This window comes from Vigna angularis, chromosome 10 (assembly GCF_016808095.1).
Source record: "Vigna angularis cultivar LongXiaoDou No.4 chromosome 10, ASM1680809v1, whole genome shotgun sequence".
NCBI lineage: Eukaryota > Viridiplantae > Streptophyta > Magnoliopsida > Fabales > Fabaceae > Vigna > Vigna angularis.
The window spans coordinates 20,875,383-20,890,171 of NC_068979.1; the positions used below are offsets into that span (position 1 = coordinate 20,875,383).

At 35.2% G+C, this 14,789-nt stretch overlaps 2 protein-coding genes across 2 annotated transcripts; one reads left to right on the forward strand and one right to left on the reverse strand.

Annotated features, from left to right (window-relative positions):
* The first annotated feature begins 422 nt into the window (after positions 1–422).
* LOC108319844 (nucleobase-ascorbate transporter 11) lies at positions 423–5,763 on the forward strand. The gene is made up of 10 exons (XM_052869190.1): positions 423–1,439; positions 2,248–2,345; positions 2,456–2,626; positions 2,976–3,076; positions 3,326–3,461; positions 3,665–3,715; positions 3,885–4,172; positions 4,305–4,539; positions 4,690–4,970; positions 5,243–5,763. Exons 1-10 carry the CDS (start codon positions 815–817, stop codon positions 5,465–5,467), a joined length of 2,211 nt encoding a protein of 736 aa, XP_052725150.1. The 5' UTR covers positions 423–814; the 3' UTR covers positions 5,468–5,763.
* Positions 5,764–5,844: 81 nt separating this feature from the next.
* On the reverse strand, positions 5,845–10,037 carry LOC108319843 (putative U-box domain-containing protein 50). The gene is made up of 8 exons (XM_017551133.2): positions 9,575–10,037; positions 9,375–9,487; positions 9,171–9,295; positions 8,642–9,071; positions 8,066–8,206; positions 7,327–7,857; positions 6,456–7,160; positions 5,845–6,197 (listed from the first exon to the last, which is right to left on the reverse strand). Exons 1-8 carry the CDS (start codon positions 9,738–9,740, stop codon positions 5,997–5,999), a joined length of 2,412 nt encoding a protein of 803 aa, XP_017406622.1. The 5' UTR covers positions 9,741–10,037; the 3' UTR covers positions 5,845–5,996.
* Positions 10,038–14,789: the final 4,752 nt, after the last annotated feature.

Genomic DNA, 14,789 nt, shown 5'->3' on the forward strand with positions numbered 1-14,789 from the left:
CATTAATTATATAATATTTTTTACTTTAATTTTATCGTGATTATTATTATTTTTTTCATTTTCACACTAATTATATTAATAAGAATTATTTTAAAAGTGTTTCGTTTATTTTATAAGATTCTTTCGATGTGTTATTTTTTCTAAGTTATTTTTAGTTAATTAACATGTATTTGCTAAAAAAATAAATATTTGAAATGAATGATACAAAATTTGTCTTTCCTAACTTAATTGGAGAATACATTAAAAGTCTTATTCAACTATTTGAGTTTTAATTATGAGAAGAGTAATTTTGGAATAATAACATAATTAATGGTAAAATTTATTTTCTAATTACTTTAATTAACATTTATAAATGATTTAAATTAGCAAATAGGATAAGGTAGAAAGGAAGAAAATGTATATAGAAAGATAAAATGCAATGAGATGAGTCAACTTTTTATTGGACCGATTTAGCTGTGTCCTTTCCAATTTCCATGGTGTCATCGTCCTCATGATCATGTGTAAATCTATTGAACTGAACCACTTCAGAAGCTTGTAATTGGTCACCCAGGAGAAGATAACTTGAAGCATAAGCAAAGAGCCAAACATAGAAAATCTCATCATTTCGACACAATTAAAGACTTAGGCAGGGTTATTCCACAGGGATGTTTCGGTAATTCCACTCATTCCTTCCTTCCTTCCTTCCACCGTCGCTTTCAACTGTTACACACTGAACTCTCTTCTTCCTTTTCACACCATTTTGGTTCCATTGCGCTTCTGTAATCTCGTATTTGTACTTTATACTAAATTGGGTAGAGTTCAGTAGTGTCATTGGATGTCAATGGAAATTGGGTCGTTGAACTCGGAATCATTGAACAGAAATGTGGCCATGAGTGTGAGGGGTGGCACTGGGAAGAAACAAGGTGGAGTAGCAAGCAAAGTGGAGCCTTTTGTATCACCAAATGAGCACAACCCAAGAGAGTTACGGTCGTGGGCGAAGAGAACGGGTTTTGTGTCTGATTACTCAGGGGAAGCAGGGACAAGTGGGAGTGCAAAGTTTGAAGCTTTTGAGAGGAAGGGAGGAGGGTCATCTCCCAAGATAGAGATAGATCCGGTGGTGGGGAGGACGAGACGAGACGAGATCGAAACAGAGTCTCGTGGAGGTGCACCGAGGGCTGAGAATGGTGCTGTCTTAGATGAGAGGGGGAGAAAAGAGAAAGAACGTGATGGTGGTGAAAGGAAAGTTGCATTGAATGGTAATGCCAATAATGGGATGGTGAATAGGGAGGGGAATGGGCATGGAGTCTCTGCAGTTGCTCCGGTGAATGAGGAAAAGGAGGGGGAGGAGGGGAATGGCGATGTTAAGGTCAATGTATTTCCGGAAGGGGAGGAGCATCGTGATGGAGGGTGGCAGAGACCGTTGGGATTGAAGTGCGGGCTCAAAGAGAATCCTGGAATTGGTTAGTTTGTGCTCTTCTTTTTTTCTGTCGGTTGTAGATTCTTTTTCACCATTGATTTCTTTAGTTTATATGCGTTTATATTTTATCTTAAAATTTTTGAAGCTGTAACGCTGTGAGTTCAACAATGTGAATGGTATGTTGCTAACTTCCCATCTTGGATGTTCTGATGCTTGCTAATAAATTCTTTTTATATCTGCGTGAATTGGTCTGTAGTGATGTGTACCATGAGTGAGTTTATTTGGATTTTGGTGTGAATAGCATCGACAGCTTTATTCTGCAGTTGCTAATTTCTTTTCCGTGACTGATTGAGGATAATTTCCGTTGGGGAGAAAGAAAATAGGAATGTGTTCAAAATTAGGAAAGTGAGAGCAGAGATGTCTATTGTTTACAGGATTTCATAGAACTGATGGAAAGCTACATTAATCCTTCTTAAGGAATTAAGTTTCCAATTCCACATGACTCCAACCCCAGCTGGCCTTGTTAAGGTTTGATGCTTGTCAGCAACCAACATGTTCCATTCTACAAGCAAGACGAACCCCTTGATTCCTTTCCAAATAGAGTCAGCGGAAGTGAAAAATAGATCTAGACAATTTCATCTGAGAATACCAATTCTTGATTTCCTTCAACATGGATGAGATAAAAGGACTTTCTGAACGAACCCATTTTCCCAGTTCTTTCTTCCATAGCATTGTCTTAACTTATTATTATCTCAACACTTACAAGATTGACTTGTATAGTCCTGCTTCTATAAGAGGCCAATTTTTTTTTACCTAGTTTTCACTTACGTCTTTGGGTTTTTTAATTGCAGTACCTCTTATCTATTATGGCCTGCAACACTATCTATCATTAGCCGGTTCTCTTGTGTTGATTCCCTTAGTTATGGTACCGGTCATGGGTGGAACAGATGTAAGTATATGCTTTTATTTACTATTTACTGCATGTAACTCTAACAAAATCGATAGTTTTATCATATTCTTATCTGTTTATTTTGATTTTACATTAATCGCTGAGGACAGAAGGATACTGCTACCGTAATCTCTACAATACTGTTTCTTTCTGGCATCACCACAATACTGCACTCCTACTTTGGTACTCGACTGCCTTTAGTTCAAGGGAGCTCATTTGTGTATTTAGCACCGGCATTAGTGATCATAAATGCTCAAGAGTATCGCAATCTCACCGAGCATGTAAGTTCATTATTTAATTCATTAGAGCATCACTTCCAAGCCCTTTTAGTTTAGGCAGACAAAATTATATTATCTAAATTTATAAACTATATACATCTTCAGATACACGTATTACAGAAACTATAGTAGTAGTTAATTTAAGCTTGGCTTGTTTACCATTTAAACTTGTGTATATCTGAATCACCAGCATAAATTTTCTTCTATCCTTTCTGCTTTTATGTATCTGTTATCTTTTAATAGACTTCGTCTATTATGTACCTCTTTATTAGCAAATCACATACAACTTTGACTTCTATTCTGTTAGTTTGGATATATTCTCAGCTTACATATAAAAGCCCTGTAATTGCAGAAATTTAGACACATAATGAGGGAACTCCAAGGAGCTATAATTGTTGGTTCAATATTCCAATCTATCCTGGGATTTAGTGGTTTTATGTCTGTTCTACTCAGGTAAGATGTTACAAGCCATATCTTAAGTTAGTAAATGTCTTTTGTCTTGTGCTAGATTTAGTAAAGTATGTTAGCTTTCCACTTTACTCCCTTGCTTAATATTTAACACGTGTTAGCATTAGCACACGGAATAGCCATATGCATAAAGGGAATTTATATTGATCAAGGAAGTTGTAGAAGCTACTGACCTTTTATCTCTAGAGGGCTGTAAACACTTTAGCCTGATCTGTTTATTCTTTACGATTTTAGGTTAATCAACCCAATTGTGGTTGCCCCAACTGTTGCTGCTGTAGGTTTAGCATTCTTCAGCTACGGTTTTCCACAGGCAGGCACTTGCCCAGAAATTACCATTCCACAGATAGCACTGGTTCTGATATTCACTTTAGTAAGTCCTATATGCATTTCAAGTAGCACCAGTACAGGATATTTTGCATCTGAAGCGGTTTTCTAGTTGTTGTAATTTGTAAAATTACTTCCTCCATGTTAGAGGCTGTCTGTTGTAAACAGATCATGGCTTTTTGGTTGTTTATTTAATGCTGTAAGGAGCATTCAAAAACTCATTCTCTCTTCTTTTTGTCTTGTTTGAAGTATCTACGAGGAATATCTATCTTCGGGCGCCACTTATTTCGAATTTATGCTGTAAGTATCTTAAATTAAGATGATAATTGTTCATTTCTAATATTGATGACCTATGTCATTCTCTCCTTTTTGTTTTTCTTGATCAATCTTGGATAGTGTTGGCTAAGTCTTTCCATTGGCATGTTTATGTTGTAATAATTCTTGTAACTTGATGTTTTAACATTTTCAGGTTCCCTTGAGTTTGACAATAATTTGGATATATGCATCCTTTTTAACAGCTGGGGGAGCATATAATTACAAAGGATGCAATCCTAATATACCAAGTTCAAACATTCTGTTGGATGCATGTAGAAAACATGCATATACCATGCAGCATTGCAGGACTGATGTTTCCAATGCATTGGCTACTGCTGCATGGGTCAGAATTCCTTACCCTTTACAGTGGGGCATCCCTATTTTCCATTTTAGGACTTCCATAATCATGGTCATAGTGGCACTTGTTGCCTCTGTGGATTCAGTAAGTATCATATTGTCTAGGTTCTAATCTCATTTAACTATTAAGATGAATTTTCATGCTGAAAGCAGGGATCAAACATCAATAGGAGATGAACCTGCAATTGTAACTGTGAACGGCATATCCTTTTTCCAGGTTGGAACTTATCATGCTACATCTCTGCAAGTTAATTCAAGGCCTCCTACTCCCGGTGTTGTGAGCCGAGGAATTGCTCTTGAGGGTTTCTGTAGCATATTGGCTGGTCTTTGGGGTTCAGGTACTGGCTCAACAACCTTGACAGAAAACATGCACACAATTGACATCACCAAGGTGGCAAGTCGGAATGTAGTGGTGGTTGGAGCTGCTTTCTTGATCTTGTTCTCATTTATAGGTAAATAACTCCTGGCGCCAAATTCTTGTTCAACTTTATACATTCTCATTCCTTTCCATTCTGGCTGCGATGGATCTAAGGATGTGCAGTGGTTTCATTTTTGGTACATTTTTTGAGTTTCAAAATACGACTTTTAATATAATTTTGTAGGGAAAGTGGGTGCTCTTCTCGCTTCCATTCCACAGGCCTTGGCTGCTTCTGTACTATGTTTCATGTGGGCTCTTACTGCAGCATTAGGCCTCTCTAATTTACGGTTTAGTCAATCAACCAGTTTCAGGAACATTACAATAGTTGGCGTTTCACTGTTCCTTGGAATGTCTATCCCTGCTTATTTTCAACAATACCAGGTTGAGTCAAGTTTGATACTGCCCAGTTATCTGGTTCCTTATGCGGCAGCATCAAGCGGACCATTCCGTTCAGGCATTAAACAGGTTAGTACCTTTAGCCTTAAATATAAAGAAAAAAGGAACAAACAAAAGGAGGACTGATTGAATAGCTTATAGATGAACATGTGAATCTTAAGTTTTACTTAATCACACACTTTCTAACACATCCTAGATGATTTATCTTTATTGAAACTGGTATCATGCAGATTTGTCCTTAACGACAAATCTTCATTTTAGCTTGTTTTTCTTGCAAATGGAGCAATATCTTTTTTCCTTTTTGGATCATATGAGCTGACCTGTCATTTTGAATCTTGCAGCTTGATTTTGCAATCAATGCTCTTATGTCCTTGAACATGGTGGTTACACTGTTGGTGGCATTCCTACTGGACAACACTGTCCCTGGCAGACAAGAAGAGCGAGGGGTGTTTGTCTGGTCAAGAGCTGAAGACATTTCCACTGATCCCTCTTTGCTATCTGAATATTCGCTGCCGAAGAAGGTCGTCCGGTGTTGTTGTTTCAATTTTAAATGTTTGGGAGTCTAATGCTTGGTTCACTCTGACATTTTAATCTTGGTAATATTCCTTCAAGATAAAAGTCACTCCTGGATATGTCTATTATTCTTTGTGGGACTGGAAAGATATTGCCGCTCGTCAAACGCAAATTATGCAGTGTAATATAGCTATAGTGACATTAGGTTGGGCATAGACTGATTGCTGTAGAAGATTTATTATGCTTGGGAGATTGCAATTTTTTACACGTTAAATTGTCTTGCTGAAAAACCAAATAGTGTACTTACGTATTGATATATTTATATGAATAAGTATTCCATTTTTGCTTTCATGTTGAGTTAAAACTTTATAGTTGTAGCAAGTCTCTGACTGTGACAGTAAAAAATACTAGTAAGTGAAAAGGGAGGAAGTTTTAGGCTTGAACCTACCCATGACTGGCTAATTTAATTGGTAACTTTTCCTTTGGAGTTAATGGTCCACCGGTGGCAATGAGAACAAAAAATCAGCACTAGTCACAAATTAATCTGTACATATGATCTAATGAACTAAAAATAATTAGGTATTAGTGTGTAAGTTTAGGTGGTTTATTGGTCTGCCAATCCTCAATTAGGGAACGGAGAGTGTGATTCGGGGTGAGGAATGTGTGTTTCAGCCTCAGATTTGTCATTGGTGATGTGTCACGCCCCGATTGCAGCCAGTGGTCTATTGCTTCAAGCTCATAAGAAAACCCATCTGCTGCCAAGTGTGGGTTTTTCATTACCTCCTGCACCCAACAACACAACCTTAAGTCTATGAAACAAAAAGACTAACCCCACTTTCGCCTGCTGTCCAAACATCATTTGAAGGACTCGACAAATGATCAAACTTGTTATTAGTTGGCCAGTGGGTTTTTCGAATTTAATCAGTATCATGAAAGTTTGTAACATATCATATATGTTGCAGATAAAGAAAGAAAAAACCATATTTAGGAGAAATATTTATGTATGTAAAAGAAAGTTCTTTGAAAGATGAAGAAGCCAACCTGAAGTATGGGGCAAAGAAAAACACTAGGCACATCACTGGTTCCCTCTCTATCTACACACCCACCAATAATTGCCTTTCGTCCTTCCCTTCCAACTATTTCATCCCCCTTTCTTCTTATCTCATTCAGTTCCTCCAAGACCTTTGCAATGCTCAGTTCTGAAGTTCTATTGCTTTTCGTGGACACACACATCAAAGCCAGGCCTGCAAGTTCTATTGCTAGATCCAATGGCCATTGCCCAGCCATCTCATCAAGAACGCTAGCCAAAGCCTCTCTGTCCATATCCACGGCCATCACCTCCTCAATCAGCCCGGCCCAATTTCTTCCTGTCAAAAGATGCATCAACAAAACCCCTATAGCCTGCAAATCTGACTCGACGTTACACTGTTCGTCACGGCAATCATGGAGCCCAAAGCCCGTTATCTTTGCCACCAAATTGCGGTCTAGGAGGACTGTGGATGGGGTCAAATGGCAGTGAATGACGGGCCTTGGTTCAGCTCCATTGAGAAAGCCCAGGCCTGAACAAACTTCTGTGGCAATTCGTATTCGGTCGTACCATCTTATAACGCGGTTTTTTCTCCTAGAAAACAGCATGTCTCTTAAGCTTCCGTTGCGCATGTATTCCAAAACTATGCATTTGGGCTCGGAGCAAAACCCCGCCATGGCAATCAGATGAGGATGCCTAATATCACCAAGAAGCCTCACCTGAAAATGCAGTCTAAATTAGTATTCTATGCACATTAACTTTTGTTTTTAATTTCCTATAATCGATTCTGACTCTAAAATCACATATCATGTATGTAGTTTTAGCTTTGAACCTGGAATCGGAAAGAATTGTATAAGAATTGAATCCGACAAAAAGAAAATGCACCTTGGATTGGAAATGTTGGAGGGAGAAAGAAGGGAGCATCTTGATGGCAACAGTGGAGTGGTTGAAGCGTCCCCGGTAAACATTGCTCCAATCTCCACCGGACTTCAACCTCAGCCGCTCGGAGAAGTTGTCGGTGGCCAACCGGATCTCCTCCGCCGTGTACTCGCGGAAGGTGCAGCGCGTGTCGGCGAGCCTGGCCGCCATTCCAATTGCGTCCTTCTGTTTGCAGAACTCGATCCTTCGGTTAAGCACGTCTCTCTGGCGCCTGAGCTCCTCGATCTCCCTCACCATCTCTGTTCTCTCCCCTACCGCCCTCTCGAGCTGCGTCTCCGCCCGCGTCTTGGCCAGCGTCCATATTTGAAGCCTATTGGAGAGCTCCGATTGCACCTCCGTCAGGGAACTGAGTCTCCTCCTCCTCTCTTCCACCTCCATTCTCATCTCCTCCGTCTGCTCTCTCTCCGCTTCCCATTCCTTCTTTAGCTCCTCCTTAGCACCCACCTCTTCTCGAATTCGACCTTCCACCTCTTCAGCCTAACCATCGCATTCATAATTACAATTTACGTGAATCTCACATGCAAGAAAAATAAATCCCTAGAATGCCGAAGAAGATAGATTATTTATAATCACAATCAGTGAATAAAATTAAAGTATAACATTACATGCATTAATCTTTAATGTTTTCTTTAATCCACATATCAATTTACAAAATCCTAATCTTGATAAAAATTTAGAGTATTACCCGACTGTTGCATAGACAAATTGCCCATTCAGCTTTTGCATGCCTCTCTTTACTATCTTTGGCCTCTTTCCTCTTCAATAGAATGGTCTTCTGAGCTTCATTCAGCTGACTTTTCAGGACTTCAATTTTCTCTGCACCACTCTGAATAGGATACAGTGTTAGGCATTACTTTTGACAACACCATGTGAAATAACAAAAGGGAACAAGAACATCCATAAAGTGAGTACATTTTCAAAATTTACACAAACCAAAAGATTGAGAGTTGAAAATTGGTTCCATATTTTGAAAACTACACACATTAAATATTAGTATAAATACCAATGGGCATGAATTTGTTAGAACATACATATCAAAGTGAGTTTTCTTAAGATGGGTATTTGGACTTTTACAAACAGGCGCCTTCATTTTCAATATTGTACAATGAAAGCAAATCATATTATATGCAAAAAGTGAACCAATCATCTAACAACTCCCTACAAGAAACAAAACGAAAGGGAACAAAGAAGATAAATATTAGCATTAATCAAGGCCACACACATATTTGAGGAAAAAATATCTGTCATTGTTGTAAGATACCATATTATAATTGTTGTGTTCAGTGACATGTGGCTCGTTTGGACCAATCTGTGAGTCGTCATTATCTAGCCCGCAGTTTCCTTCCTCCAACTTGGAAGACAACAATTCTTGATAATAATTATCAATTTCCTGCATGTAAAATTCCCACTGGTTTCTGGTCACCGGGGACTCCAAATTGCTTGAGGAAACTGATTCACTTTTATCCGGAGAATCCTGGGTTTTGTCATTGAACCATTTGTCTAACCAATCTTTGAAGGTTATCTTATCTCTTATTCTCGCAACCATGACTCCATGATCATCCTCCATGATTTTCTCATCATTTTTTCCTCTCAGGAAAATTTGCTTCCCCCCACAAATAATGAACAGCTCGCAGAAGGAAGGCTTGTGCTGATGAACATAGAACAATCCACTAATAGCACCTTTAGATTTCCTAATCAAGAGACCGAACACATAGCAAAGAAAAACAAGTCAATTTCGCATTACTTACAAAACGAAATTCTTTGATAAGAAAAGCAAGCAAGTTACACACACGGAGGGCTTCATGAATGAAAATCCCATGACCAATTTGGTTATTCCTAAACCAAAGATCAAGTCTATGACTCGTTTTTGCATTGGTTCATCAGATTTCTCAACTTGAAGAATCTCTGCTGGCACCTGCAATATACAAAATTTCTTTTCGTATGATCTGAGTAATTGGACTCAACAACTATAATTTCGTTTCGAATGTACACACCTTGCCACAGAAAGCAACATACTTGGAAAACAGCTTGTTGATTTTCTCTTGCTCATCTTTCCTGAGAATTTGTAGTTTCTCCTCACTCACAGATCTTGCTGGAAGTTTCCCAACTGCAAAAGAATCTCAAAACTAAGCTAAACCCAATTGAATTTGAGTGCGGAGAATGAAATTAAAGCCGATACACAAGTCCAACTTACATGGTGTATAGACATAATCCATGGGAGTATTGTGTGTGACATGGAGAATAACAACGGAAATTGGATGAGAATTCCATTTCTTTAGAGCCCAATTCAAAGCCTTAAATCCATCTTGTGCATCATTACCAACAGCAACATAAACTTTCTCTGTTTGGATTGCATCCATTTGATTGTTCCAAGCTTCAAAACTCCAACTCCCTATCAGCTACAAGCAGGAAGAGCAATTCCAGTGAAACTCATGTTACAGTACACACGTATGAAAGAGACTTTAACATTGTAAAAGAGGGAGTAAAAAAGGGTGGTATATGATGATTTTCAAAGCTTTCTTTTGGTAGTTTCACAAGTGTTTGATTTAAAGACTATATTGTATTAGTGCTTTAATCGGGATTTCCAAGGGAAGGGTCGAAGGTGAGGTCCAAGTTTGGACTTTTGTGTATGGCGTGTGATGATTGCCAAAGCGTGCTGGGGTCGTAGTTACGCATCATCTTCTTAGCCATTTTCATTTTCATTCGTAGTTCCTACTCTTCTACCATATCTACCTATTATTCACTTTTCTTTTTTTCTCATTACAGTATATACTTTTATAGAGGTTATATAATCCGATTTTAATTATTTTTATTGATATCATTAATCACTACACATTTGGAATATTTTCTGTTTTAATTAATATGAAACTATTTTGGGTTATAGTAACAACTAATTTTTTTAAACAAATTTTATTACCCATAAAACTTGAATCAAATTTGTTGAAGATATTCAGGTTTATTTTTATTGTTTTAATTACTCATACGGATTATTGTGTATATAGTATAGTATTTAAATAACTTATTTCATTTCTCTCTGTTTCTTTTTTCGTTTTATTTATATTAAATAACTCTTAAATAATAACAAAAAAAAATATCCTTTTCATTTCTTAGTATAAAGTATCTTCAAAATGATCACTTGCATAAGCTATGCAATACGGTGACGTAGACACGCTTTCTAGGCGGCATATGTAGAAAAGCGTGCCCCAAAATCTAAACTGCTCTCTTATTTAATAATTCGTCCATTCTTATTTTTATTTACTTTTGGTTTTGTGAAATACTATAAAAAAATTAATTTTTTTTATAATAAATTAATTTTAAATGTTCACCCTCAGAATGGAGTTATATTATTCAATTTGTTAGCATAGTTGATCTAAAAGCTCTGTGTGGAAAAAAAAAAACATCTTTTTTTATCACGTAACAAGTTAACAACTAAAGTCCAGTGTTTGGTCTACGATAAGAGGGTTATTTATCTGTTATTTAGGACATTTCTTCCTGCACCCCATAATTTCAGTTTATATCCTCATAAATTTTCAAAATTTCAAATTTGGCCTTCATTATTTTGGGCATTGAGTGTATTGTGTTAAGAGTGTTTGTATATATTTATGAAGGGTTTGGTATTGGTAGTGGTAGCTGAATAAATATATATATATATATATATATATATATATATATATATATATATATATATATATATATATATATATATATATATATATATATATATATATATATATATATATATTCAAAATGTATAATCCAGAATTTATTCACAATAAGCCTAAATTTTATATTTCATGGCAAATTGATTATTTCACCATCTATGGGACTGCAGATTAAAATCATAAAGATGTAGGAAGAAATGCCCAACTTGTAATTGACAGCCCATGATTTGGCTTTAATTTTCTGCACCCTTACAATTTCTTTGCTCACCACCTCAAAATTTTAAAATGATCATTATACCTTCCTTGACTTTAAAAGTACATGTTTTGGAAACTTTTTTAACAAGTTTTCCTAAATTTTCTGAACAAAATTTTCAACACAGAATTTATGGAACACATTAAATGTATTTTGGAAAAATTGTTTTCGAACATATGTAAGCCCTTCTAGAATGAATTTTCTGAAACATTTCTACGTAAAATGTGTTATAAAAAGAGCTTTCCAAAACATGAAAAGTGTTTTGGTAAAAGCTTTTTGAAACAATATTTTTCATTTTTTAATTTTCTCTTTTTTTTCTTCCTTTGCAGATGATGATGAAAGTGGTGATAATTTGCAGTGGTAGAGGATATTTGAGCCTTTTACTATGACTGTGAGAGTTGCAATTAGCAATTGTGGAATTGCAGGAAGCAATAGCCCCATGATTTTTAAGTACTAAAGCCCGTTTGTTAATATCCAATTGAATTGGACCGAGCTGCATTGCATTAGAATTTTACAGTAAAACTATTCACACTCCCCTTGATGTTGATACACCTTTCCCAAACTACTTGCTAATCGCACTCCTCCCCTTCAATATCTTTCTCCCTCATATTTAATCTTTTCCATATATTACACGTAACCTCAGTCTCTCTTCTCCCATTTACCATATGTTTCCTCGTATAGTCATAATTTTTCTTTTTGAAAAAACATCTATTTTTATCTTTTAAAAAAATAGCATAAAACTTTTATTTATTTTTTCAATCAGTGGAGTCTGAAGCCAATCTATGTATCTACACTGCAACAAACAAACCCCAGAAAAGTCAAATGTTTTAAATTTTGGAAAGAATAATGTGAACTGAGACTTAAACCACGAAAACTAATACAAAAATAATTATGATATAGTTTGAAATGGAGATATTAAAAATTGAAAGTAATAGTGTACTGTAGTGAGTTATAACAATGAAATAATGTCCGTTTTACAAAGAAAAACATAAACTGAAGGAGTAAAATAAAACTTTGATCGAGAAAAGCGTAGATTATTTTAATCCATGCATGTTAAATGGCGGTGTTGAGTAATAAATTAGTACTTGGTTCTGCATTGAGGTTAAAAAAAAGCTTAAAATAGAAGTTACAGTTTAGGCATGGTCACGTGCATGGTGGGTACCACCTGAGTTTTATGTGATAAGATTAACGTGGGTTTACATTAAAATTAACCGTGGGATTAATTTAAGGGGTATTAAAAGCAGATTAAAAAAAGGAAAGGAAGATTAAAGAATGCAAAGGTGAGAGTTAAGGCATGATTATGTTAGTGTGTGTCGGGACAAGGGAGTGCACGTGCGTCGCCGAAATCATCGTTTCTGCGTTTTGAACGAAAAGAAGGATGCGGTGCACGTGCCTCTGGGTCAATGGTCAAAAGCCAGAGCTTAATCTTTACAGAAAGAAGATGAGAACGATGATTAGGATCCCTTGGTCTCAGTCTCACTTTAAGAATCTACTTCCTCATCATCATCCTTCAAAAACTTTAATCACACCCCCATAATCATCAGGACTTTCAAAACATATCATACTCATTAATTAACCTCATCTTTCTCTACTTTTTCAAACCTTCTTAATATATATAGGATTAGTGCATACATTCTACCATAACTATTCTCAATAAGCTTTTTTTATTATCATATTTAATTTAACCTGACTTATTATTGAATCAGAGATAAAACAAGTCACCGCTTCTTATTCATAAGATTGAATTAAGTGTTATTTTTAATATAGTATTAGAATTTACAAATTTATTATCTCATAGTCATTGAAAATTTTATTATTTATTAAATATATTAATATTTAATTTTTTCTTGAGATATATGTTGAAATTTTAAATATAAATATAAGTCTTAAGTAAAAATAGAAAATGAAGTAGTATATAAAGATGAAAATCTATTAATTCATTATTTTAAGGTTATGAATGAAAAATTGTATCAGTTGAATTCACATCATATTAATATTGTCTTTTTCTAGTAAATTTCTTTCATAATAAATCTTCTGAAAAAGAATATTGTTAAAATTTTAAATATAAATTTAAGTTTCAAATAAAAATAAAAGTACAGACCAACATAAAAAAAGGTAAAGTTATAAAATTGAATTAAGTTTAAAAGTTATTTATTGACTTCTATTAAAGTTTTTCGTTTAATTTGTATTCTATTTTTCTTTTTCTTAGATAGCTTAGGGTGGAGGTGGATGATGAAATTGCAGAATATATATAGTTAGGGTAAAAGACGTGAAGTTGAAACTTAATAAAAGCAGGTTTGCAAAGTGTAAAACAAAACCAAGACTTGGTCGTCTCTTTAGAAGTGAAGTGATGTTGTGCAAAAGTTGAAATAAAAAAGTATGGTATGATATGGAGAGAAGATATGTGTAGAAATAGCAATGGAGCATGTTGTAAAACACATAGGCACGTTTTGATTTGAATATTTAAGTGTGGAAATGGTGGTCGCAGAGAAGCAGTTTGCACATTCGTGTTGTCTGGTGCAGTTAGCACGTGTGATGGCACATGGCGTTAGGAAAGGGATAGACAAGAAGAAGCAAAGGTAGCAGTCAGCTGATATATGCAAGTTGGTGGGTGCTGCGTCAAGAGAATCAAACTAGCTGAGCTAGTCATTACTCAAAGATACCTGCAAAACAGATTCATTGTGTACGTACACAACTTGTACCCCTGCCAAACCATTTTTTCTATTCCATCTATGTGTCAAAATATAGTATTCCCTATCATTATATCATGCTTGCAAATTTTAACTATATAATTCAATACTTCAATAAAACTGCCCATGTTGAAACACTCATTAAATCAAAATATATTCACTTTCTTTTTTTAATTTTAAATTCTAATACATATAAATATAACTTTCAAAGTTCTCTACTCTTTCCAGTAAATTGTTCGATCAAATTTACTTAACGAAATTAGTCATTTGACAGTTATGATCAATTATATGTAAACTCGGTTTATTAAGTTGGTTAAGCAATGATTTGTTTAACTCCGAACATTATCCATATGTAAGTTTGTTTATCAATCAAAACTATTTGATAAAATTGTTTATATGATGATTATGAGTAATGTAATTTTTTTCCAAGATTCATTTAAAAAAATCGGTAACTTAACGACTACCAATAATAATGTAAATTTGTTAGTTAATTTCGTTCGATCAAAATTTATTTGACAAATTGATTTCATCATATTCATTCTATTATGTTCATTGATCTTATTCATCATATTCCTCACACTCATTATATTCTTCACATTCAATTTAACCTAAGGATATACAACCAATCACATGTCATTATCACAAAATTTTTAGTAACCACAACAGTTATCAAACTTTAGACAAAAGAAAAATGAAGTTTAAAACCAACAAAATCCTTAAACAATGAGGAACATAAGATTTATAAAATGACAAAAAAAAGTTTTTATGCATTTCTAGGTTAATTTAAAAAGAAAAAGGAAAGAA

Coding starts and splice junctions, on each gene's coding strand:
- LOC108319843 (XM_017551133.2), bottom strand. CDS start 9,740: ATGGATGCAATCCAAACAGAGAAAGTTTATGTTGCTGTTGGTAATGAT. Junction 8,207..8,641: donor AACACAACAATTATAATATG/GTATCTTACAAC, acceptor TATCCTATTCAG/AGTGGTGCAGAGAAAATTGA. Junction 6,198..6,455: donor TTCTTTGCCCCATACTTCAG/GTTGGCTTCTTC, acceptor TGTTGGGTGCAG/GAGGTAATGAAAAACCCACA.
- LOC108319844 (XM_052869190.1), top strand. CDS start 815: ATGTCAATGGAAATTGGGTCGTTGAACTCGGAATCATTGAACAGAAAT. Junction 4,173..4,304: donor TTGTTGCCTCTGTGGATTCA/GTAAGTATCATA, acceptor TCCTTTTTCCAG/GTTGGAACTTATCATGCTAC. Junction 4,540..4,689: donor GATCTTGTTCTCATTTATAG/GTAAATAACTCC, acceptor ATAATTTTGTAG/GGAAAGTGGGTGCTCTTCTC.